General features: G+C 41.2%; 1 protein-coding gene across 4 annotated transcripts in view; it reads right to left on the bottom strand.

Moving 5' to 3' along the window:
- STARD13 (StAR related lipid transfer domain containing 13) overlaps positions 1–24,350 on the bottom strand; it is a 246,924-nt gene that overhangs the window by 94,421 nt on the left and 128,153 nt on the right. The window contains exon 1 of one of the 4 annotated variants that reach the window (XM_039718247.1): positions 19,838–20,287. The exons of the other annotated variants lie outside the window; for them this stretch is intronic. Coding sequence (XP_039574181.1) covers positions 19,838–20,006 — 169 coding nt within the window. The 5' untranslated portion in view covers positions 20,007–20,287. Of the gene's footprint in view, positions 1–19,837; positions 20,288–24,350 lie in introns of those variants that run through there. 4 annotated transcript variants of the gene reach the window in all.

Below are 24,350 nucleotides of genomic sequence, written 5' to 3'. Positions count from 1 at the left end.
GTGAATATAAGCAGCAGGGTAATGGAAAGAGAGCCTCTTAGTGGCTCACTAAAGAAAAGGCTTCAGCAAAAATTCAATCCTTATTAAGCCAAAGAAAATCTGCACAAAGCTGAACCCTGACATGCAAACTCACCACAAACAAGCCTTTGCTGGGGGTGGTGTTCAAGAACTAGTTTGTGTTATCTATTGCAAAGCAAACATCATCTTGTTTACTGTAGAAATAGCAAGCTAAATTTTTAATAAGGACACTGCTGAGGCAGTTAATATGCAATGCAATGATATTCATTAAGGAGACACCATAAGCCACAAGCCTTGTTGAACTTATACACTGCCTAACTTTGCCAGTGCATCTGAGAAAAGAGTTATATCAGTACTTAGGGCTCAGATTAAGATATTTGACATTGGCACATACATCTAACCTCACACAGCAGGTTTGGCATTAAACAAATCGCACTTGGCACTTGTTGAATAGGCTCTTGAACACTCCCCCCACCAAGCACACACTGTCCTACAAAGAGCCTAGGTGGAGAAGGTCTGCACTTGAATCTCACAGGAAGCTTTGATCAGGCAAATTAGGACAAGCTTTTATGCAGAATTCCTGTCTCTACAGACTGTGTGTTTGATGGCAGTGTCCCTGCTGGAGGCTCCTCTTCCATTATCGCTCACTGCATGATGCTCAGCTTACAAAGGACACTGCACTTCCCAATTTTCTTGCCTATTCCACACCACTTAATTGTTATGAAGACACTTAGAATGTTGGTATTTTAATGCTTACTTACTTTTTAATTAAATGTTATGACCCATCAATATACCAGTTTCTGAGAGCTTAGCTAAGAAAGAAGAGGCACAGGCCTATATCTAGAGCTTTTAACCATATTTTAGTCTCACAGGGTCACATAAACAGAGTCAAAATAAACAATGGTGACATCACACAGCACTGCGCTCCCTGCTATAGTAGTACTGAGTGGCTGCAGTGAGGAAAACTGGAGTTTCTGGGTGCATTTGAAGACACTGGGCACACTGGCACCTTTGTAGGCACCACCACCTAGCCTTCAGTCAGACAAATGTGCTCTCCACCAACCAAAACGGTGATAGGATTTTCTTCCTCTGGTTGCTATTTTCCATGATGCAGATCCATACACAAAAGCAGCAGCTAACTGAAGGCACAAGACACTGAGAAAAGTATTATTCTCTTCACAGCAAGAGGAGATTCCTTCTCCTCAAGCAGGTAAATGCCAGACTTCCTGGGCATGTCAGCACCATACACACTGTCAGCAGAACCTCAGCTACCTGCTTTTGGGGCCACCTTACATCTGCAATCCTTTCTGCTGATGTACTCCTCAAGCAAATATTGCCACCATCAGCCCAATTCACCTAAAGTAACTCTTCTTGAGGCAAATAGCATCTTACATACTTGCCACTAGTTCATCATACCTGGGACTTCTGTCAAATCTCCACAGTGTAACTGCTTATTGACTTCTAACACCAAGGCAGCCACTCTTTGAGCCTGTGACAGTTCAGTGATGGCACCTAACTTCTGGGCTGGGATGGTGTTCAAAACTTGCATCTGCATGGTTGCCTCTGGCTAACCTCAAGAGCCTTATGCAAAACTACTCGATGGTTGCCTTAATCTCCATGAGCGTGTAATCCCCTCACTGGTGCACTCCCTCCGTGCCAGACATTCCTGTCTGCATGCAGCTGTGCCACAGGGATTGCAACAGGCAACAGCTGCTGTCCCAGCGGTCCCCCAGTGCTCATGATCTCACCATTCCTGTCTTGGGTCACAAGCCATTTTGTAATACCCCACAAATACCTCCTAGACTGGATCCACACCATGTTGCAAGGATGGCCCAACCCACTGCGGAACAAACAATCCATCTCTGTGCACTGGCTGTGCACCTGGCTGTAGCTATAACAAAACTAAGGGAGAGTGAGCACAGCCAAAGATCCTTCAGTTACTGTGCTACCCAGAAGCTTAGCAGAGACAGCCACAGTGCCCCACAATAGGCTGTCACACGATTTACTGAAGGGTCTAAGGCGCTAAGAGCCTGCTGTGGTACACTGCCTGCAATGCTGTCCTTGGGCAGAGCTTGCCTACATGGTCTGAGCTGGGACATTCACAGGTGGAACTGGCAATAAACCTTGCAGGAGACAGGTGATTGACTGTTGCTGGAGCGCTCCCAAAATTTTCATGGGTGAAGTCAGCAGTACAGAGTTTCTTGCATAGGTGAGTTTCATCTTCTCCATGGCACATGGCAGAGTTATTTAGGGCATATTGAGCATATATTATGTGTTTGTATAACTGAATTGTGCTGTATTGCAAGGGTCTTAGAAGATACACGGGGTAGACTAGAATCCTTAATTCAGTCTACCTTCAGTGAGCTTTAATTCTACATGTGCCTAAATTCTGCCGTGCCTAAATAACTAAAGTTATGGGAGGACGCACTCAAATGTGTGACGTGGCGGTGTGGGGTTCCCAAGCAGCCACACTCCTGTGGGTACGGTCCATTCTTGAACAAGCTATAGACAAGAAACCACACTCGTCTAAAGGAAAAAGATCTGACAACAGCTTGAATGAAGTAAATCACTGTAACACTACAAAATTAGGAAATTTTCCTGATTCCAGTCTGGTAGTGTCCCTGTAGGGTCAGGCGGTTGTCAAGAATAGCACATGGCCCCCAAGGGGACTTCTAGAGGGCCATGATGAGTTCCCCTCTATCACAGAAGCTCTGCTAGTGCTGCCTTGCACTCTGTCCTGTTTTCCAGCTGCCAGGGAATTTGTACTACAGCCTCCCCAAATGATACCACTTGGGAACATGCTATTTTTGCTCATGACTGTGTCTGCAGACGAGTGTTCATCTCTCTGATCTGTAAATGTGCAGCAACAAAGGCCCCCAAATATAAAACTTGTATTTTTAACTACAGTTGATATATAATAAAAACATCCCAAATCTGTGATTTTTTAAAAATTATGAGCTTAAAGGCATATTTTTATTTCCATTTTGTTTACAGAGTATGGAAAAGAAGAAAGGGTCAAAGGGGCAACTATACAAGCAGACTGTGCAGCCAAATTAAGATGTGCATAAATACTGAAAAAAAAAAAGTCCATAAAGTAAAAAAAAAGAAAAATGAAGATTTTTGTTTACACAGCCTTTTTTTTAATGATCAGTGATCTTATGCACGCTAGAGTTCTGTCAAACATGTAAAGGCACATTGCTAGCATACTTTCTTAGCAGATTTGGAAGAGGGAGCATGTGCATAGTGTGATAAGGAAGGGGAAAATACCAAAATGAAAATGGCAGTTATGGAAAGTTATCTCTGTAGGCAGATGCAAAACATAGGGCCAAAATCTGTGTTGCTATTTCTTATGGTAGAGAGTGATAAGGCAAGAAAGTAAAGCAAATAGAGCAGAAAAATCATACTAGTAGATAGATAAGCAATTAAATAAAGAGCTTAGACCTGTTCTAAACCTCTGCATTTCCCAAACATGTTCAAAGAACACTATGATATTGCTAGCACATTGCAGCCTCCTACCTGCTGATTCACATGAGGTCCCAATATTTCTCTTTATGAATAATGCCAGAAGAATCTGGCTTTTCTCTTCCTAAGCACTGTGTGCTTTGCTTGTGCTGATCTCTCTTGAAATGTCAACTTTACATTTCCAATATCCACAAAGAAATTCTTAATAAAAAGATATGATCTGCATTTCAGAATGAGACCTTTAAATCCTTTAGCCCTGCCAGTTTCTAAAGAACTTTTGTTAAGAATGAAACACCCTGTTTAATAACTGCTTTCCAATAGTAATCAAGAGAGCTGCAAACATCAGTGGACCACAGATAACAAAGGCAGTACAATCCAGGCAAGGGGAAAAGGGGTTTTATCCAGAATTCTTGTAAACAAATGTGAACAACAGTTTAAAATATGTTCTGTGCATAACCTTGCCATATTTTAATTAGATTTCCAATAAGATACTCTGAAATGTCTATTTAATATCATTCTGCTGAGTTATGACATAAGGACACATTAGAAATGTGCAAACAAATCCAATACACCCAGCTGCTTTTTTGCCTTTCTCTGCATTGCTTGTGCAGCTACAGTCTTTGCTTTTAATTCAGTAACACTGCTGATTGACATTAAACAGAGCTGTCCCATTCCTCACTACACATTCTTACCACCTACCTTGTAATAAAACCACACAAGCACAATTTTTTGGGCCAATGATCTGAACAAGCCCTCCTGTAAACACACTTTTCCCAGCCTCGATCCAAAGGAGGGAAGCGGCAGGGACCAAAACCAGTCCTTTGGGCAAGAATGTGCATTTCAGCTGGGTTACACATCCACTGACACTGCCCAGAGCTGGGGCTGAGCAGTGAGCTGCTCATTTCTCCAGACCAACACAGGTTACAGCCAATGCTGCAGAAACCAGCCCCAGACCTTGCCCCACTCACTCTGAGACTGTTGCCCAGCTGTTGCCAGCACAAGAAAATTCATTCAGGTCTTCCCTCAATGGAGATAACTTAGGTTAGAGTTTCAGTTCAGTTATAAGAGATGTTATGTTGTGTAGTTTTTATATAAGGTCAAGGATTTCCCCCCAGGTGCTCCATGCCAGCTACTGGCCCTGACTGATACCTTCTCTCTGATGTGCAGAGATGTTATGCACCTCACTGGTGCCACATATGTCATCTTGCTACTGCCATGCCTGTACCCTTGCCAATTCCTTTGGAAAGAGCTGTAGGTGAAAGGTCCCATTAAATAAATTTTAGTATTTATTAGGATAGTAGTATTTTAGTGACAGTATGCCTTTTGTGTGTCTTTCTATTCTGGCAAGGCAGTGTGATCTAATGTACTTGAACACAGTGTTGGGGACTCTGAAACTGCAACTCTGGTTTCACTGCTCTGCTGCCACCTGTACTCCATCAAAATCTCTGAGCTTTGCTGTGTCCATCTTCTGATTTTCAAATTGCAGAAGCAGCTACAGATTCCAATTTACACAGATGCTACCAGAGTTTTCTAAGGCTGCTGAACACTTGTCACTTCTGCTTACCTCAAAGGTTTCAAATGGTCTGAGGAGAGGGTCAGGGAGATCCAAAAAAATGCATCTGTAAGATCATGCTTTACTTCAAAAGCACCATTTATAAAAATTGGTAAGCTTTATTATTTCTGCTAGCCAGTGGGAACTTTTTACAGTTTTTGATGTGGTACAAAACATACCAATTAAGAAGAGACTAGTAAAGTTTTTTAGGTTTTCCAGATACAGAATCACAGTGGACTCCTGATAATATTAAAGTCCTTCAGGCTTCTTAAGGTCAAAATATTTTAAAGCCAATACTTCAGAGGTACGCTTTTTTTTAGTGAGTGATTTACTTTATTATTAAAGCAAATAAAACTACTTATCTGGCTAAGCTAGTTCCTACAGTCCAGTTATAAAGGTTGTATAAAGATATCTGTGATAGTCTTTGGCCTTTTAAATGTTTCCTAGAAAGAGTAAGCAATTTTTAAAATATGTTTGTTTTCTGGGATGTTTTTGCTTCCTCTACTGATAGGACTCAGGACAGTGGATATAAAAAAAGTAGATAATAATAACAACTAGATGCCTGTTTTTAGCTCCAAACTCTTCTGTCTTCATAGGACTAAAAACCTGTGTATATTCATTTTCTTATGTGTACATCCCTGCAGTAGACCTGCATTTACTTGCCCTCCTTTACCTGAGTCATATTTGTAATCCTGGATGGATAATGGCAGTTTAAATACAGCTATCCATTGCCTGGGGCAAGATTAAGACTCAGAAGCTAGGGTGAAAAACAACTTCTGATTCAGCATCTCTGGGTATTTTTGGTGGACTCCTCTATCTCCTGCATTAGTGACAACACTGACCTACCTACCTTGTCTGTCTCCTTACCCCTCATTTGCTTTATAGTTGATCTCTGTTGTGGCTTGTTCAGTTGCTCTGCAGATGTGGCCTCACCTCAACCTGTACATTGGAAATGAAGATACTGGGAAGGGTGGAGCAGACCTGCTACTCCCCTCTTATCTCACCCTGTATCTCTTCTTTGCTCCAAATTTTCTGAGACTAATCTGCAGCTCCTCAGGCTGGGATAAAACAACTTAATTCAAATGGCATCAACTCATTGGACTTGAATGACTACACATTAACAGTTCACCAAGACAAATCACAAATAACAAATCAACAAAGTCAGTTTATTTTTCTCTGCTTTCATCCTATTTTCTTTTTAAAGACTGTAGAACTACAGGTTAGTTTCATTCAATGAATTATGGATCCTAGACCATGTATCCTGCAGAACTGGAAGGTCTACTGAGACTGACTTTGCAGCATAGTGCTTATGGCACAGATCAATGAAATTGGAGGTCCTGATTCAATTATCTATACATGCTAATGTATAGTTATTAATTTATATAAAATTGAAGCTGACAGAAGTTACAAGTGAGAAAGGCTTACTGTTGCTTATGCCATAGGGTAAAATCTTGAATTGGGTCATTCACAGACACACCATAACCCATGGGCTGTTAGGGACTATAGTTAGGCAAGGAAACAGAACAAGGAGGCTTGTCTTTAACTCCGTCTCCCACCTCATCCTTACAGCCAAACCAGGTAAGTCAATGATAGATTATGTGGATGACAAATGTAATTGAGACAAATGACTGGATTGCTGGTCTCGCAGTTTGTACTCAGCAATACAAAGTCCAATACAAAGCAATACAAAGCAATACCAAGTCTGGTTGTTGGTTACTGTTGGCATCCCTGAGGCAATGATACTGGGCTGATAGTGTTTAATGTCTTTAATAACAACCTGGATGATGAAATTTTCCCAGCATATGAAATTTGTGGATGATACCAGACCATGGAGGAGTGGTTGAGATGCTGGAGAGCTGTTCTTCAAAGTGATCTTGACAGGCTGGAGGAATTGGCTGACAGGAACCTCACCCATTCCACATAAGTCCTGCAGCTGGGATGGAATAACCCTCTGCAACCAGACAGACTGGGACTAACCCGACTGGCAGCCCTCGCAGAAAAGTCCTTCAGGGCTCTGTTGGCAACAAATTGAACATGAATTTGCTCTTTTGGCCAATGATACCACCCTCACACTAGGCTAGTGCATTAGGAAGAATGTAGACAGCAGATTAAGCTACATGATTGCATTTTTGTTATCCACACCTGTGAAACTACAGGATACTCCATTCATTTTGGGGTTCCCCAGCACAAGGATATCATTGACATATCACACCAAGCCCTGCAGAAGGCTGAAGCACTTGACATAGAAAGAAAGACTAGCAGAGCTGGGTTTGTTAAGTTTACGAAGAAAAGGCTAGGAGAGATAATTGATGGCTTCATCTACTTAACAGGAAAGTGAAGCCAGGGTCTTTTTAGAGATACACAACTATAGGATGAAAGACAACAGAAACAAGGTTTCAGAATTTTAAATCCAATTAGACACAAGAGAAAAGAAAATTCACCATTCATCATGAAGATGGTGAATAACACATAACATCAGAAGTTCCCCAGAGCACATGTGGAAGTTTCATATCAGTCTTGGAGAACTCAGAACTAAACCTGACAAGGTCCTCAGCAATCTGATCCAGCTGTCTCTGCTCTGAGCAGGAGCTGGACTGGACAACCCCTCAATGTCTCTTCCAACCTAAATTATTCTGTGATTCTCTAAAGTTCTCTTGTTGCCTGGGCAGTTCTTGTACATTGAAGTTTTGGAAGGTTTTAGGATGTTTCAGTGAAGCGGACATATCAAATATATCATGGTTTCTGAACGTGAGACTTCAACCAGGATTATTTCTTCCACTTAGTGGTGCTACTGTGATGCTCCTGCATGTATTATTTTTATGCAAACTTGAGATATTTTGTTTAAGCACAGTGTCTTTCTCTGCTGGGGAATCTGAACTCTGGGTCTCTAAGACAGCAAAGGAATATTGTGCCCTAGCCAGCTGGTGTGAAGTTGTTGTGTATCCACACGGACACAGCCTGAGTGAATGTCACCTGAGTCCTACTTAAAACTAGAACCTGAACTGTATTTCAGTAGATTGCAGTTTGATTAAAAACAGACTGGGTGAAAACTCAAGTCCAAAAGTCAATAGTCATTTCAGTGAAATATAACTATGTGGAGTCTCATGCATATTTTTAATCCATATTAAAGGACTTCTTAAAATGTCAAGAGTCCAGTCTGCTGAATGTAACATTTCCCTCCAGGTTAAGCCTCAGAATGGAAACCATAAAATCTCTGTCAATCTCTCATGTGAACAAGAAATGGTCTAAAATTACCTTGGTGCCATCAAGGCATTTTACAGATTGACTGACATATTTTGTACTTTTTCAGTGCAAAATTAAAATAGATCACAGAGAATATAGGGTAATGGAAAATCAAGCTAATCACAAATTTTCCATTTTAAAGAAGATGCAGGCCAAAGACACATTGAAAAAAAAATCTACCATACCTATGTGTCTTTCTAAACATTTCTGAAGCATAAATGTCATATGTATTTATTGGTAGCTCAGACTGAAGAGTACACTAGTGCCATTAAAAAACCAAATTCTGCTAAATCATGCAATAAAAAATATTGCAGCATCTGATTTGACAACTGCCACTGTTATAAAGATGTCCACTTCCACTAATAAAAGGATAACATATAAAGATTTTTGCTTAAATTGGCAAATTAATTTGTAACTTTTCCATTGCTAGAAAGTTGCAGTAATTGTTACTCAAAGGCACGAAGTCAAATTTTACACTTACATAAATACTAAAACCATGACAACAGGCAATCTGATTATTTTTAGGGGATTGTTAAAAATGCACCACAGTTCAATATTTTAAACTTCTGGTACAAGTTATTTGCATCTCTTAAATATTAATCCTGGTTTTAAATAATTTTCTTATAACTTAAAAAAAGAAGCAGACCTAAATTCAGTATGAATTACATCAGTAGTTAAATATCTAACAAGAAATTAACATCACTATAAATCTATTTTACATTTTACAATGGTTATTTAGGACAGCTGAGCCCCATATATGCTGAAAGAGTATGTCAGCATAAAACAGCTGCTGATAAAAACCAGCATGTGTTGGTGGGAGCTTTTTGTTTTCTGAAGATAATTAAAACTTGCTATAGTTTCCCAGCTGCTACAGAGTCAATAAGGAATACTTTAAAAAATGAGTGGCACTTTTTTGATTCACTTTAAATGGATTGTGGGTATGTCTATTGAATATTCACTTAAGACAATTATTCTACAGTTTTGGGTTTTCATAAGTTTTCTAAAAAGCAAGCTATAGTTTCAACCAGAAATTTTTTAACTGTCAGCTTCAGGTGCTCAGGAGGAAGAAAGCATTCTGGTAACAGAAATGTTTTGCTGAACAAGAAAAGCTACTCACTCAACTACTTGTGTCCTTATCCTTAAAATTCTGTGTACTATATGTATTCAGATTGCATTGTAAAAGTTCTCTCTATTGGTCTTGGCAGTTTTTTTTGAAAATTTTTTGTTCTTAGAAGCATTCACAGGCAGCATGGAGCTGTAAAAATCCTTGTCAGTGTGGGAGTCAGTGGCTCTGCAGAGCTACCATGAAAATGCCGATAGCTCTGTACTAATCCTCACTGAAGACACAAAGATGGGGGATTTTCCAGGACTTTAGACCACAGTTTTCACCTGGTGGCAGATGAAAACTGTCTTCCTGCTTGTACAACCACTTTTAGGCTCTGTGCCCAATGAGAGTCCAACAGCAATACAGCAACTTTCTGAACCAAAGTCTTCCACGGAAATGGTCCAAAACACAACTTTCTAGAACAATGCAACTTCAATGGTCTGAAATACTTCTGAGTAACATATAATTACTTAGCTGAGTAAACTTAGCTGAGTAACCTAAATGACCTCTCCTTGCAGTTCTCATTGCTGGTGGCTTTCCATGAGCATCTGGAAACTGGTGGAAACTGGTTTGCACTCTCCGACTAAAAAGATGAACTAAATAACATAAAAGGAACTAAATTTCCCTTAGTGATAGTCCAGTTCTCTCTCCCATCTTGACAAGCTGTGGATGTCAGAGGTCAGATTACATCTGCTTTGTCAGCCTTAAAATAGACATTCAGTACCCAACATTAGAGAAAATAAGTATTACTGAAACAAAATGTAATTTAATTTTTTCTTCAGCAATTGCAATTGTTTCCTTTTAAACTTCAGAGGCCAGAACTAATGAATTGATCTTCAGATAGAGGCCACTTGAAATAATAAGTCTTTCAGCAAATAACACTGCCATTATGCGCCAGGGAGCTGAAACGCTTATTATGCAGTTCAGTGAAAATTCAAAAGACACAAAGAATTTGATATGACTGGCAGCAGCACTGTCTAAAAATAGCTCTGCATAAAAGGGAATTAAAATGTCACCGGAAATCTGTTCCTTCCTTCAGAAGCTGCTGGTAAACAGAACTTTCTTAGTCTGAACTGACAATTGCCCCACGTGCAAGGACACCCCTTTGCCTACTGCTGGCACCCATGGCCTTTCAAGAAGGATGTCAGAGCTGTGAGCTCTGGGGAGGGATGGCCTCAGGGCTGAACTGCAGCCACACATCTCCCCAGGTAGCACCACTGATGCCACGTCTGATCAGGCATCACCACAATGAAGACAGCTCCAGCTTTCAGCATGAAGCCCTGGATGAAGATAGAGCAGTCCTGGCCTTGAATCAGCGCCTGTATTATTTGATCCAGGCTACAGCACACAGGCAGTAGTATGAAATGCAGCTTTTGCTACCATGGCTCAGGTTTTGGCAAGGGGTTTTAATGCAGAATCAGCAGCTCGAATGATAAAGTTTTGGAAAAAGTATTCTGATATCTCAGTCTTTTGATTTGGAAGGAACTTTTAAGACAGATATTGCTGAATTTAAGAGACAAGAAAACTCCTCTCAACTCTGGATAAGACCTAGGCAGACTGCCACACTTTTAACGAAGTGAAGCTGACAGGATGGCAGTTTTAAAATGTCCTCAGAAATACATATAGATATAGCTGTAAAAATGAAAAGAAAAAGGAAAAAAATGTAAAGGCAAGGACTTACTGCCTCACCCTCTGTGCCAAGCACTAGCTTTTGGATTTTACATTATCCCTTTCAGATAAATGTTTGCAGGAAGAGAAAGCCATTACCTCTGAAGTTACAAAATGATTAGATACTCAGCTGCCGCCATCAGATGCAATTAAAGACACAAAACTTAGATTCATGCTGCAGAACATTAAAGTTAGCCAAATATATTATGAAAAAGCCACATTGTGTGGCTTTGAGAGTCTTGCCCTGTCCAGACTCCCACTCCCATATCAGTTGGGGACTAGGGAAAATAAAACATTCTGTGCTTCCTGAAGCTGAAATGATGGAAAAGGACTGTGCCTTTCACACGAGTGAAAGATGGCACCCTTGTGCCATCTGAGTGTTGTCAGACATACTGCTTCCTCCTCAAATCTAGAGTCATCTTATGTCTTTGGTCCCATTTCAAATCCTGGGTCCTTTGGAAGGACACTCAATGATGCTGCAGTTATTGCGATCAGCAATATGATCTAATTATTTAGAATGGTTTTTGCAAGTTCTGACCTTACACAGATTTCAAAAGGAGAAGGATGGGGTTGTGGTTACCTAATATGAACTGTCTGTTTGTATGATATAATGAAAATTACTTAAGTACTTGGCTTTTAAACAGAATTTATTTCTGAATTTTTGCAGGAATGAAAGGGCACTCCATGACAGGATGCATTTACTTTTGCATATTTTCATCAGAAACTTCAAGCATTAAAAATTGTATTACCTCTTTTGGGGGATAATATTACAGAAACTTTAATATTGGATCTTTAGACCTTTTGAGCAAGGTTTTTCCTCATTTTGCACCTTCTGTGGCAGCAGCAAGAGGGGTTACAATTACACTGCTAAATGAAACACAGACTGATTCATGTTTTTTGGTCAAGTGACGTCACTCAGCTCATGTCTTCAGTACCTATGACTGGCTCCTCTCTGAGTCTTAGTCTGAGCTGAGCCAGCTGGAGAAGCCCAAAACAGAGCTAGAGAATCTGCTCAGCAGCCCAGGGGGTACTTCAAGCTCACTTCCCATCTCTTTTATTTAGCAGCACAGATATGCCCACTCAGACTCAGAGGGACATTTTACTGCTGTACCAACACAGGATGTGATGTGTTAACACCTAGTATCTGCAAGCAGGAGTTTCTGGATAATAATGTGGATAAATGCACATTGAAGTAACTGGCCCAAAGGATACAGGCATTAAGGAAGGGGGAAGAGTTGTCAAGAGATCTAGGGGAAAACCACATGGTTCAGCATGTACTGGGGGGTTTGGAGAAGCAGCAGTTCCTTGCAGAGAAGTGTTACACAGGAGTAAAAGCCGTACCACCATCCTCACTTCCCAATCCATTCAGCAGCAAGAGCTGTGTTGCCTTTTCTTAAAGCCAAGGGTGCTGTATTTTTCTGCAAATGATTGCAGGAAGGAAGCTGAGAAATCTCCCAGAAAATGGCAGGTCTGGTGGGCACTGGATGCCAGTAGGTGTGTGTTTGCGACTAAAGAGGATAAAAGCTAGAATTAAATTAGAGATTTTTGATTTGAATTTACTGCTTTTATCCATATTCCTAAACCATTCAAGTGGTGAAGGACTAGAAACAAGCACAACAAAATCAATAAAATAAACAAACCATGAAAGACACTAATGACACATTAAGGGGGAAAAAATCAGATACCCTCTAGGCCATTGGAACTAAAGGAAAGAGATGACAATAAATATACAGAAATTTTGGTACCAAATCCTGAAAACTTTGCTCACACAAACAGACCTTCCTCCAACCACAATCCAGTTAAAAGAGAGCACAACTATTGCCAAAAGTCTGTAACACCTGTCTCATTAAAACAATACCAGTTGACATTATTAGGATGTATTATTTTGCTCCTTTAGCTTAGGGGAAGGTTCATCTGAGTAAGTAGCAGGGCTGAGTCCTTCTTTGGCAAAGGGCTTTGATTGGAAAGCAAAACGTCTGGTATGTTCCAGGCAGGCAGTTTCCATGCCTGGCAGATGTTATTTACTTAAGATGTAGTGCACAGCCCATTATTTTAAACCAATTTACTTTGTCAAGTTTACCTAACTTATCACAAGGACAGAAACTTTTGTTCATCTCTGTGTCTGTATTAGTCAAAATCCCATGTGTTCTGAACTGCTATGGAGTGATTGTTTTCTCCCTGTTGAATTAAACTCGGTCCTGTAACAAATAAGAAGCAAAAACCCACAAGATGTTTTCAAACTGAGTCACACACATCCTTTTCAGCTAAGCAATAATACTCACAAGCCCTCTGAATCATACTGTCTACTCTTCAACAGCTTCTAAATAGTCCAGCTCAAGGTGCTTGAGCCCTCTCTCCCACCATGTTATGGTGTTCTCTGACCCATTAAACTGAATCTGAAAGGGAAAAACTCCTCAGATTTTTAAGCAAAAAGTGCACCACAAGGCACAAAGATGAGGGGTTTCTCACTTGCTCACATTTAAATATCTTTAAAGTTAATATAAATAAGAAATGACACAAGTTCCTGGATCAAACTCACAGGACATGCAACTCATACTCAAAAAGGATGAATTTTTACCCTCAAAAGCAGCTATTAAAAGGTGTAACAAACTCAACTACCGAGAATTGTTTGATAACCTAGTAACAAGGGTCCTGTTTGCTCAGTCCCTTAGGCACTAGTCCAAACATATGTGATGTCCTATATGAAACAGCTCATATATTTGTTTAAGTGCAATTAAGCGTCTGAGAATATCATATGATAGGAGTAAGATAAAAAAAATGAGTGAGGCCAAGATGCTATCAATGACTACACAGCTTGCACAGGAATAAAAAGTACATAACTATCTATTGCCAAGAAATAATAGTATCCGTTTGGAACCTAAAACTGCAGATTTTTTTAAAATTAACATTCACAGTGCTCATGATACAAATACTGCACTTTATTTCCAGGGATTTCTGTATAAATACGGATATAAGAAACTGAATAACAAAAATGCTATGTACATATTCTCTTAATTAATCAACTTTTGTGAGTAATTTCCATTTTACTTCTGTTATGTAGCATTTTATATGCCACAGTGACTTATCACTTCTTCTAAATTTAAACTAATTTCCCTTCTGATTATTATTTCTCTAGTGATTAATTTATTGAGCATAAATCTTGCATTTATTGGCTTAAATGTCTTTTAATATTACTGTCTCTACTAATACGATAGGGTTAATATGAAATTCAGTCTCCTCCATGATCAATGCAGAAGATATATAGCACAACTACAGCTGTTCATTTGTTCATTTCACAATTTCAAAACAAGAAAGCCTGAAGTTAAGATTTCACCTTGGCTGAAATCCTGTTTTCAGTGAAATGCAGAGTAAAAGTCTCCTAACTTATAAGAAGAGCCAAGATTTACTTCTTGGTGTCCAACCTGCATGTGTCAGCTGAAGTGTTTTTGACATTTCATGCTGTGAAGCTTTAAGACCAGAAATAGCCACTATTATTGAATCCAATCTCCAGTACCACATAGGCCACTTCTAGTTACATATTTGACTCTTTTTGCCAGATAGTGGCTCCAGTGAAGGTTTCTCTCTTTTAAATGTCCTGTTGTTTATGAAGAACAACTTTTAAAAACTTTAATTAGATGGACTGCACTCTTACACACCAATATTGTTTTTAATATAAACACATCTCAGGCCACTCTGAGCTTATAAATACCTCTAAGGATGCTCACATTTTTTGTGTTAAAGTTTCACACAAATACTTCAACCATTTCAGAGTACAAGTACGTAATAAAAGTATTTAAACAAAAAATCCTATTATTTAACTGAAGAAGTCTATTTTCTTTGTGTCTAGGTCTAAGGACTTGAGGAAAGAGTGTATAAGGAAGGAAAGACATGAAGAAGCTTCAGGTGACATATGGTCTCAGTTTCTACGGGACCTTAAAGACTGCATGAAACAACCAACCCAAAGATGATTCTGCTGTGAGCACACACCTGCCCCACACATATCTGACAGTGGGGTGGGGTGGACCATGTCCCAGCTGAGGTCTGCAAAGCAGCATGCTCCTCCTGGTGCTCTGGGCAACCCCAGCCCCAGTTCTGTCCTCTCCTGTGTGCCTGGGCTGGAGCGTAGACAGAAGCACCACAAGAGAAGGCACTGGGGGCTGAAAAATGTCTACAAGGTGTTGCTGCCCTGACCTCCCAGCCTGCAGGCTCAAGAGGGAGTAGACCTCCAGCACTGCTCAGAGATGACATAAGTGAGGGTGTTTGTATCATTACCACTAAGGCTGAGTCTTGTTGGTTAATCTTTCACTTTCCTGTGTTCAGTCAGAGAGGTTTAAACATGTGCAGGTAAAGTGGCCAGCATCCAGAACACAAGAAAGGCTATGGTTCAGGTTGCCTGAAATGTTGTCTTCTTTGTATGTCTGACCAAACTCACACTCTTTAGTTTTTGAATTGTATCCCATTTCCCATCCTGTAATCCACCTGTGTGCATACCAGGAATTTTATGTGGGCTTTTTTAATGCAACATATGACTGCAGCATTTTTACCTTCATGACTTCCCTGTTCTCCTTTTGAATACAAGAGCATATTATCTCTTATGGTACAGTAATCATTGAAATTTAAGTCACTTGAATTACATAATTTTTTCCCAAGTCACTTGTATACCTCTGTAACACTTTTCACAAATTCTACTGATGTTTAGAAAAACAGAAGAATTAAACACCTTGAACTAATTACAAAGGGAAGACTATAAGACAGAAAAGTGCATTTGTTTGCACTTCTGAAACTCACTCAAACCAGACAAATACAGGAGACCAAAGGTAACAGTAGACATACAAGATCAAAACTGAAATTACAAAACGTAAGAGTATAAAACATCTGCTGAGCATTGAATGGAGAGTTTGCCTTGAAAAGTTGGAAGTCTGATTTAATATCGCTTCATTGAACAATTTTCCTCAACTGTTCTTGCCTGTGGACATAAACTGAGACAAATCACAGGACATTACACACTGTGGGCAGGAATTTGCTCACTGAGAATAGGAATCTGTCTTATTTTCATTTGTTTCTTCATTATTGTCTTACTGAACATTCAAGCCAAGAATCTAATTTCACTGTAGATGCAAGGGAAAATTTCTCTACCAGCCTGTCTATGCTGGGGCAGATGTGGCTTCATTCACCTTGACTTACACTCTACCTGTACTGCACAGTCCAATTTAACATTTTCAGGGTATGGCCTTAATTCTTTATTACTTTTTACCTACAGCTACTTTTTATATTTTCTGTTCTGCACTGAGTTTAGCCATGTACTGCAAAAGAAATAACAACTTTGTGACTCATGTAATATAAATTCTTGAAAGTCACCACCTTATTTATTTAAAGAAAACATGAGTAATAGCTAATGAATCCTCATACAGTTACTGCATACAGAGTTTGAATAAATACCTCAGACCAAGCATGCTACACCCTGTTCCTTTACGTTGAGGCATGCGTCCCCTTCAGTGTGGAAACTAACGGCCTTATGGGGGAAAGAGAATTATCAAAAAGATCACATCTTGAAATTACCTGCTTAATATCACACAGATAATTACCACTCACATCCACAGGCCACCTCATAATTGTGCCTGAAGGAATTGGTGGTGTACACGAACTAAATATTTAGGACTTTCAAAGTATGATCTGATTGAAATAACAGTCTGGTTCCTGTCATTTCCCTTGTGGTGATTTTCTTTTTAGAAATGATTAAATAGTATAATTCCTCTAATGACTCATTTAGTTTATTTTTAACTAACACCAAAGGAAAATACAAAGGAAATAGTCTTCAGCAAATGTGTTTTTCAGGGAGGAAGAAAACTTGTATTGTGATATGACAGCGTAAATTAGCATAGTTTAGAACAGTATGTGCAGCTAATGACTGAAAAGCTAGCAGTATATGCAACACTTTTTATCACACTGCATTACTGACCAGGAATGGAAGCTTTGACTGCTTTACACATTACAAATTGGATATGTACTAATTTTGTAAAACATTCCTTTCACTAAGGAAAAAATTTCCCAGATATAACAATCCTACTTCAGGTGCCTCCAGTCTGAAAACCAGCAAGTGAAAAATAACTGGGTAGGCAGCAGAGAGCAGGTATTCAAACAAGCCCCAGGGCAGCTTAGCACTTAAACATGTGGCAGACCTGTTTTCAGCAAAGCAATTAACAAGGCAGGATTCACCATTCCAACAATCTTAAAATGCAGCCTGGATCTTTTTCTAAACATATGCTACAATTCAAATTATTAGATTGGAGAGGTGCTAACACAAGAATTGGGGTAGCTATACTCAAATACTTTGTCTTAATGGCCTTAAAATGTATGACTCAAAGATATACAAATTCAAGCAACTAAAGAATGATTTACATGCTTTACTCAGCTGAATGGCTGCAAGCAAGTTTTGGTTCTCATGTTGCATCTCCTAATCTACTTTCCAATATATTATTGATACGTTTCTCTGTGGCACTCTGCTAGTTAGGAATCCCATTTGTTAATGGGGTAAAACTCATTCACCTCTAAAAGCACAGCCTGGTAACTCCACCCATTTTAGAGTACTCTTCCAGTACCCTCTGGGAAAAGGATGGGGACTGATTTAGTACCCTCACGCTGCTTACAGCCTGAACAAAGCAAGCAGAGAGGGTGACATGCTGACCCAGCAGAACCAGTGAAGGTTTTGTGAGGGATTGATGGATCTAGGTTTTTCATTCAGACCATAAACTGGAGGTTTCAAACTGAGTCATATTAGCTAGGCTTAGATTTTTTGGTATTGCTAATACAACTATTTGTATCAAAATTATTAGTCATTATTTGTGGCACTGTAGAAAAAAATGTGTGCCTTGGATTTGCACTAGATGTGTGTCTGCCTACATATGGGCTTAGAGATGCACATCAGCATCTATCGGCACACATAATTTCCTTACTGCTAATGAACTGACACCTGACCAACAGTGGATCCTGTCCCCAGCTTACATCAATAACACAAATGATGTATTTATTCTGAGCGACCCAAAATACATAAATATTTCATATACTGAAAGTAACATACATCACATGATCAAAGTACTATGCAAATATAATTTTCACAGCTCTGTGCAGAGCAAGTTGGAAAGCTGTGAAAGAGGAGCAGAGGTCATTCACCACAGACTGACCATCCATGCAACAAGCTGCAGGAAGAGAAGTTACAACTTTGAAACTCCCCACCATGCAGCTTCTCCAAAGTCTCATCACCACTGGCTGGCTTTGGCAGCCCTGGCTGTCCCAGACAGATTACAGGCTACAAGAGGGAAGGTTAAACAGCACCATGACAGGTAGAAGAGGTGTGTTAATCCACCACATCCTCAGTTAATGCTGTTTGAACACTAAGTTGGTACTAGCACTGCACCCAAAACATTTTGAAATAAACCTGTAGAGAAATAAATTACCCTTACTTTCCATTCAATCCAGGCCATACACTGGGTACACAGAATGACATAATATCCTTCCTGAAATCAGAGCTGCAGTGAGGACCAGTATCCTTCAAACACGACCAGTTCCTGAGACTGCCTTGCAAACAACTACATTTTCCTAATTGCCACAGAAACTATCTTTTTCATCTTTTTAAACCTAGCCAAAGAATTATGCATTGTTTTCTTTATAAATGCAATAAAATTTCATCACTATATTCTGTACTTCTGCCAGAGTTTGACAGCCACAGACCTAAAGAATCTTACTGGAAAGCAACACACAAAAATAGCCACTCCATTTAACTGCTGCTGGTCAAAACCTCACACCAATTGCTGTGATATTTGACAGATATGAAAGTGAATGATGCTATCTCCATGCCTGCCCCCAGTTAGCAGAATCAAACACCTTTTTGCAAGCTGTCCAGAAAGTGGCTTTTATCATCAGGAATTTTTTTTTTTCCGACGTGACATTTTTCTGCATGTGGGACCACATCCACTTTGGAAACCAGTGTTCTTGAAAACCGGATTCTATACAAAACCATGATCAATATAAAACTATGTATTGATTTGTTTTTTAATCTGGAAAAATCAGTACAGTTGGTTAGGGTTTTTATCTTTGCATTAGCCATTGTGAAGATGATTTTAAATTGCGTGCACAGACCAAAGGATTTGTTCTGGGGCCAATCTGCATTTAGCTTTAGTGCCATAGACAAACATTCAGAAAAAGCCAAATCGATACATTTGTAATGACTGCTTAGATAACTGCTTAAGCAGCTTGGAAAGCCAAGTCAGCAATTATTTTTAAGGATATGTAACAGATTTTCTAATGCCCTGACAGTTACACACACTTGTTTCCAAAGGATGGTATCCCAACTGCCTTCTTCCAGTCACATTGGACTTCTGATTCTTTTTTAATTGGGTGACCATCTATTCTTCTTTCCTGGGTTACCATGGGCAGGTTTGACCTGCAGCAATCAGAGCAGATGGACTGGTGCCAGCAACTGCTCAGACAGTCGGACAAGACGAAGTTCAGCACCTAAGATACCAGAGCAGTTTATGATTAAAAGGTAACCTAGTTAAATCGCTAATCATGCACTAGCATTTGTCTCCTGGTGGTCGGTGCATGTGTGTGTGCGCGGAAACAGAGAGGTATGAATGACTATTTCAAACCCTGTCTCCAGCCAGATTAATTTGGAATAGAGACAGGAAACGAGCGTGAAACATGAGGCATTCAAACCTGTTCTCTTACGAAAGAGCAGACCTGCAGACCCCGCGCCACCGCCGGGCTACGGAGCGCTCCTGCCTGCAACTCACCTTGCTGAATTTTGGTCACCAGCTGGTGACGGGCGAGAATCCTGCTGGTCCTGTAGGGAGGGCGCCGGGCGGGCGGATCGCAGCGCCAGAAGAGCTCCTGGCCCTCGGGGGACACGGCGTTCAGGTAGAAACAGGCGGTGCCCGCGGCCCGGGGCACCTGCTTCAACATCGCCGCTGCCTCCGCTCGCCCCGGCCGTCCCGATGGGAACCCGGGCAAGGAGAGCAGGCAGGCTCTGAGCCCCAGGGAGCTGCGAGGAGCGAGCGCTTTAAACGCAAAAGGAGTGCCAAGAACTACTACATACAGCTCGGGATTCCGGCTCTCTCCCACATGATCCGCGCGGGCCAATCGCTCCCAGCGCAGCCTGTGGAAGTGAGCCTGCGGAGCGGGACAGGCAGCCTGCCCCAGCCCGGCACACAGCCCCAGCCCCAGCCCCGCACAGCCTGCCCTGGCCCCAGCCTGGCCCGGTCCAGCACGCACAGCCTGCCCCAATCCCAACCCCAACCCGGCCCGGTCCAGCCCTGCCTGCCCCAGCCCCGCACAGCCTTTCCCAGCCCCGCACAGCCTTTCCCAGCCCTGCCTGCCCCAGCCCGGCACAGCCTGTCCCAGCCCCAGCCTGCCCCAGCCCCAGCCTGTCCCGGTCCAGTCCCGCACAGCCTTTCCCAGCCCTGCCTGCCCCAGCCCGGCACAGCCCCAGCCTGTCCCGGCAGCTCCCCGGCCGGCCGGAGTTTACCCAAGCACGGAGGGGCTGCCCCGGGCGGCTTCAGAAAGCAAAGAAGAAATGGTTGAAAACGTTCGAAAATGCGAGTTTTAGAGTATTCAGGGCTGCTGAAAACCTTTTTCTCCTCTGCTCTACGCTGCCCAGCTGTTGACTCATCTCTGGAGATGATGCCCTCGCTTACTTTTCTAAAAATCATACCCCTGTTTGCCAAGAAAAAGTCCGTTTACGGAAGGACTGTCTGAATCTCCAAAACCACATGGTACAAGGAGCACTGGAACAAGTGAAGCCCTTGGGATGAAAAAAATTCAACAACACCTAGCAGCAGCCACTCAGCAGTAAACAAAACCCAAGTTCCTAACATTAATGCTACCAAGAACTGGTCACAGCCTGGAAGAGGGAAAAGGGATGGAGATATTCTCTGTTATTCAGGTTCCTTGCCATAACATCTTTTTTTTTTTTCTTGTTGTTTTTTTTTCAACAGACAGAGGGGCATGAGTTTTCATTCTATCCTCACATATCAACAACTGAGTCAGCAGAAGATGCTATTTCTTTAATTAATCATATGGAAACAGAACATTGCCACTTTTATCAGCAGGAGGGCAGCAAATCTGAGTGAAATATACTGAAAATGCCCTCTAGTCAAATAATTTTTCATTGCATTTTAAAATACCAATATTTTGTATGAATACACCCTTAGTGTGTGCTGATTTCTAAGAATTACAGGAAATTAGTGATTTCTAAGAATCAGAGCTCAGGAATGATGCTGCCACCTCCATGCCCCTTCCCGTGAGACCAGTGTCAAGCTGGGGCCTGGCAGCTGACAGCACTGCTGGAGTGGCTTCAAGCCCCAGCAGCAAGGGCTCAACCCCCATCCCGAACCATGGGGGTCTTGAGCTCCCAAAACTCTAGCTGGACATCCATCTGCAGTGACATTATTGTCTGTGTCCTGTTCTCCAGCCCTGAGGCCAGCAATCTCACACCATGCCATGGTACAGTGGAGCTCTCCTCGCACTCCCCACCTCACAGAGGCTGACCAGGGCAGGGCCATCAGCTGGCACTGCCTGGGACCTGCCTCTTCACAGAGGACAGGGCAGATATAGTCACCTAAACGTGACAGGGGGAAGGACAGCTCTTGTTCACAACTATTCATTAAGATTTTGCTCCATGCAAAACCCCTTAGGACACGGTTTTACTGCGATGCAATCTGTTCTCATTACACCTTATGAATTTTATTCCTCATCAATGTGAGACTTGTGCAGTGTCATAAAATGGAGAAATATAATTCCAGGTACTAGAAATTTAAAATGAATGCTATAGACTGGATGCCTTCATTACCTGTTATTACCATTAACAGCACCTGCAAGGTCTGTACGTGCTGCTTTTTGCTCCAGGTATGCCTGCATGGTCTTCTCTGAGGCTCTAAGCAGATACTTCAAACTCAAGAGCAAAGATTTGGCATCACTGCCATCTATCCTCCCAAAGAGGGCTGGGCACTGGCAGTGGGACTGACCAGTCTCCTCTGCCTTGCTGTGCAAAGAGGAGAGGCAGGATTGCTTCACAGGTGTGAGTAGAGAGAGCCTGAACAGCAGGGAAGAGATGGCTCCCATTCCTGCCCTAGCTTGCCAAGCCAGTGTGCCAGTCATTCTGCTGCCATCTTTTCAAGAATAAATATCCCAGAGACTCTCAAACATCAATGACAGGCACAGTGTTTATCCAAAAAGACATTACCTCCATGCAGGGAAATTAATATTTGATTAATCTACAGTTCTTTGATCTAATTCTACTTAAAAAAATTCTATTGCTAAGGTAAAGCAAATACTAACATTTAATATTACTCTTCTTAAATATTCGGAAGGATTTCTTTTTCTGTTGGAAAATGCATTGACTTTTTCAGCTAATGGCATTCTGCATTGTTCTTTGCAATACTTCTAAAGTCTAGGAAGTTTAAGAGAAATATAATGCTTCAAAAACCAGTCCAAAGAAACAAAAACCACAGCAAGAGCCTAAGTAAGGTGTATATACTAGTGAACACGTCCACTAAGGTCTCACAAGTCCAGCTATATGCCTGTAACAGAGAGCAGAGTGCCAGCCTCAGTGCCCCCGTGGCTGCCCATCCCTTCCCATGTCCCCATCAGAGGGTAAGGCAACAGGGCAGAGCTGCCCTGCCAGCTCATCTCAGAGGTCACAAAGGACAGAATAAGAAGCCTCTGTTGCTGAAGGATGACTTTCCTCTTAGACACAAGGGTCCAAACACAACTTCAGAGCCAGAGGGTTGCCCCAGGCTTGGTGCTGACGAGTGCTGCCTGTGCTGAGGCTGAATTCTTTGGCTTCAGTCCAATACTTGCATAGTAGTCAAATAAAACAAGAAGCAACAAGAGTTTTCTGGTCTTGTGGTGCGTGTTTGAAAGCTCCTGTGCTTGAAGCTGTGCATGGCGAAAGAAAGTAGCAGCCCTCCTTGCATACTTTTAAAATGACTGTGTCCTTGTTTGGTGACTGCCTTGACACTCACTGTTTATTTTCAAAAATGTGTCATTCAGACAAGGAAACTCCTTTGGCCATCAACCTCTCAGACAAGAAGTGCTAGAGAGGTCTAAATTGTTATATAATAGCACTAATTAATATTTCAGTCTCAGTCTACAGACTGTTTCTGGAATAGTTAATAGAGCAACAGTGAACTTCACGCTAATGCATCTCATAAAAGCACTTCAAAATAGAAGCTTCCCTGTGCATTTTACAAGGACTATGAGGGAGCTCCAGCATACACCTGAAATTGCTGCCAGTCTTGACAGAAGCACAGCCCATGAGATGACAACCCAACCCCATGCTCCCATGTTGTGACTGATCCATGCAGGAAAGGAGATTCCTTCATAAAACCTGGAATTAGTGGGGTTTTAAAAAAATTAATCAAAAAAATGTCCACACTGATATCTATAATGTAATAACCACATGTCAAATCTAACATGACAATCAGTAACTTGATGGATACTGAAATACTATGGGATATCAGGAATCTTTAAAGGGTTGATCATATAGCACAGCGCTTCTGAAGACTGCATGGACTGGCAAAGTCAGCTCAAGGAGTCATACTCTCCTATGTATGGATTCACAGGCAGAACTGCAACACTTCATTTCTGTTAATTGATTTTTATGTCTTTCTGACATCTTTTCTCCCTGAAATGGCATTTGGTGTAAGAAAGGAGTAAACTATTGGCAGGAAAAGTCTCCCCAGGGCTGCTCATAGATACTGCAGTATCTCCAGCAGTAATGGAGATCTGCTTCCTTTTCACTGCGAGTGGGGTGCTGACATCAGCTGGAGAAAACAACACAATGGACTCTAGAAATACTAAAATTTATTTGATAACAAACTACTTTAACAATCCACTTATGACTGGCTTTTCTGGGCAAGACAACAGTGTGAGTTTCTACACACCACCTTGGCCTTAGAGTATTACTCCAGGAGGCAGTGCTACAGTGGGGTAGTTGAGGATAAATTGAGACGGACATAAATTTCCCATTTGCATTACTACAAATAACATAAATATAAATATGAATACAAATAAAACTACTGTCAGGACAACTACAAAACTGATTTTGTAGTCAGGAGTGCAGATTTACATCCTAGAATGCACACCTCCCAGTGAACTGTGAAATAGGTCTGTGATGTTGTACCTGGCATGGATCTCTCCAGGCTTGGATTGAACCTGCTGTTCTCACACAGTAATCAGCCACTTGATCTTCCCGAAGTGACCCATTTCCCTTTTATTGTTAGTTACACTTATCTCGTTATTTCACAT

This window comes from Passer montanus, unplaced genomic scaffold (assembly GCF_014805655.1).
Source record: "Passer montanus isolate IOZ18808 unplaced genomic scaffold, ASM1480565v1 scaffold4, whole genome shotgun sequence".
In the NCBI taxonomy this organism is placed as follows: domain Eukaryota; kingdom Metazoa; phylum Chordata; class Aves; order Passeriformes; family Passeridae; genus Passer; species Passer montanus.
This window is presented reverse-complemented; position numbering and strand designations above follow the sequence as displayed.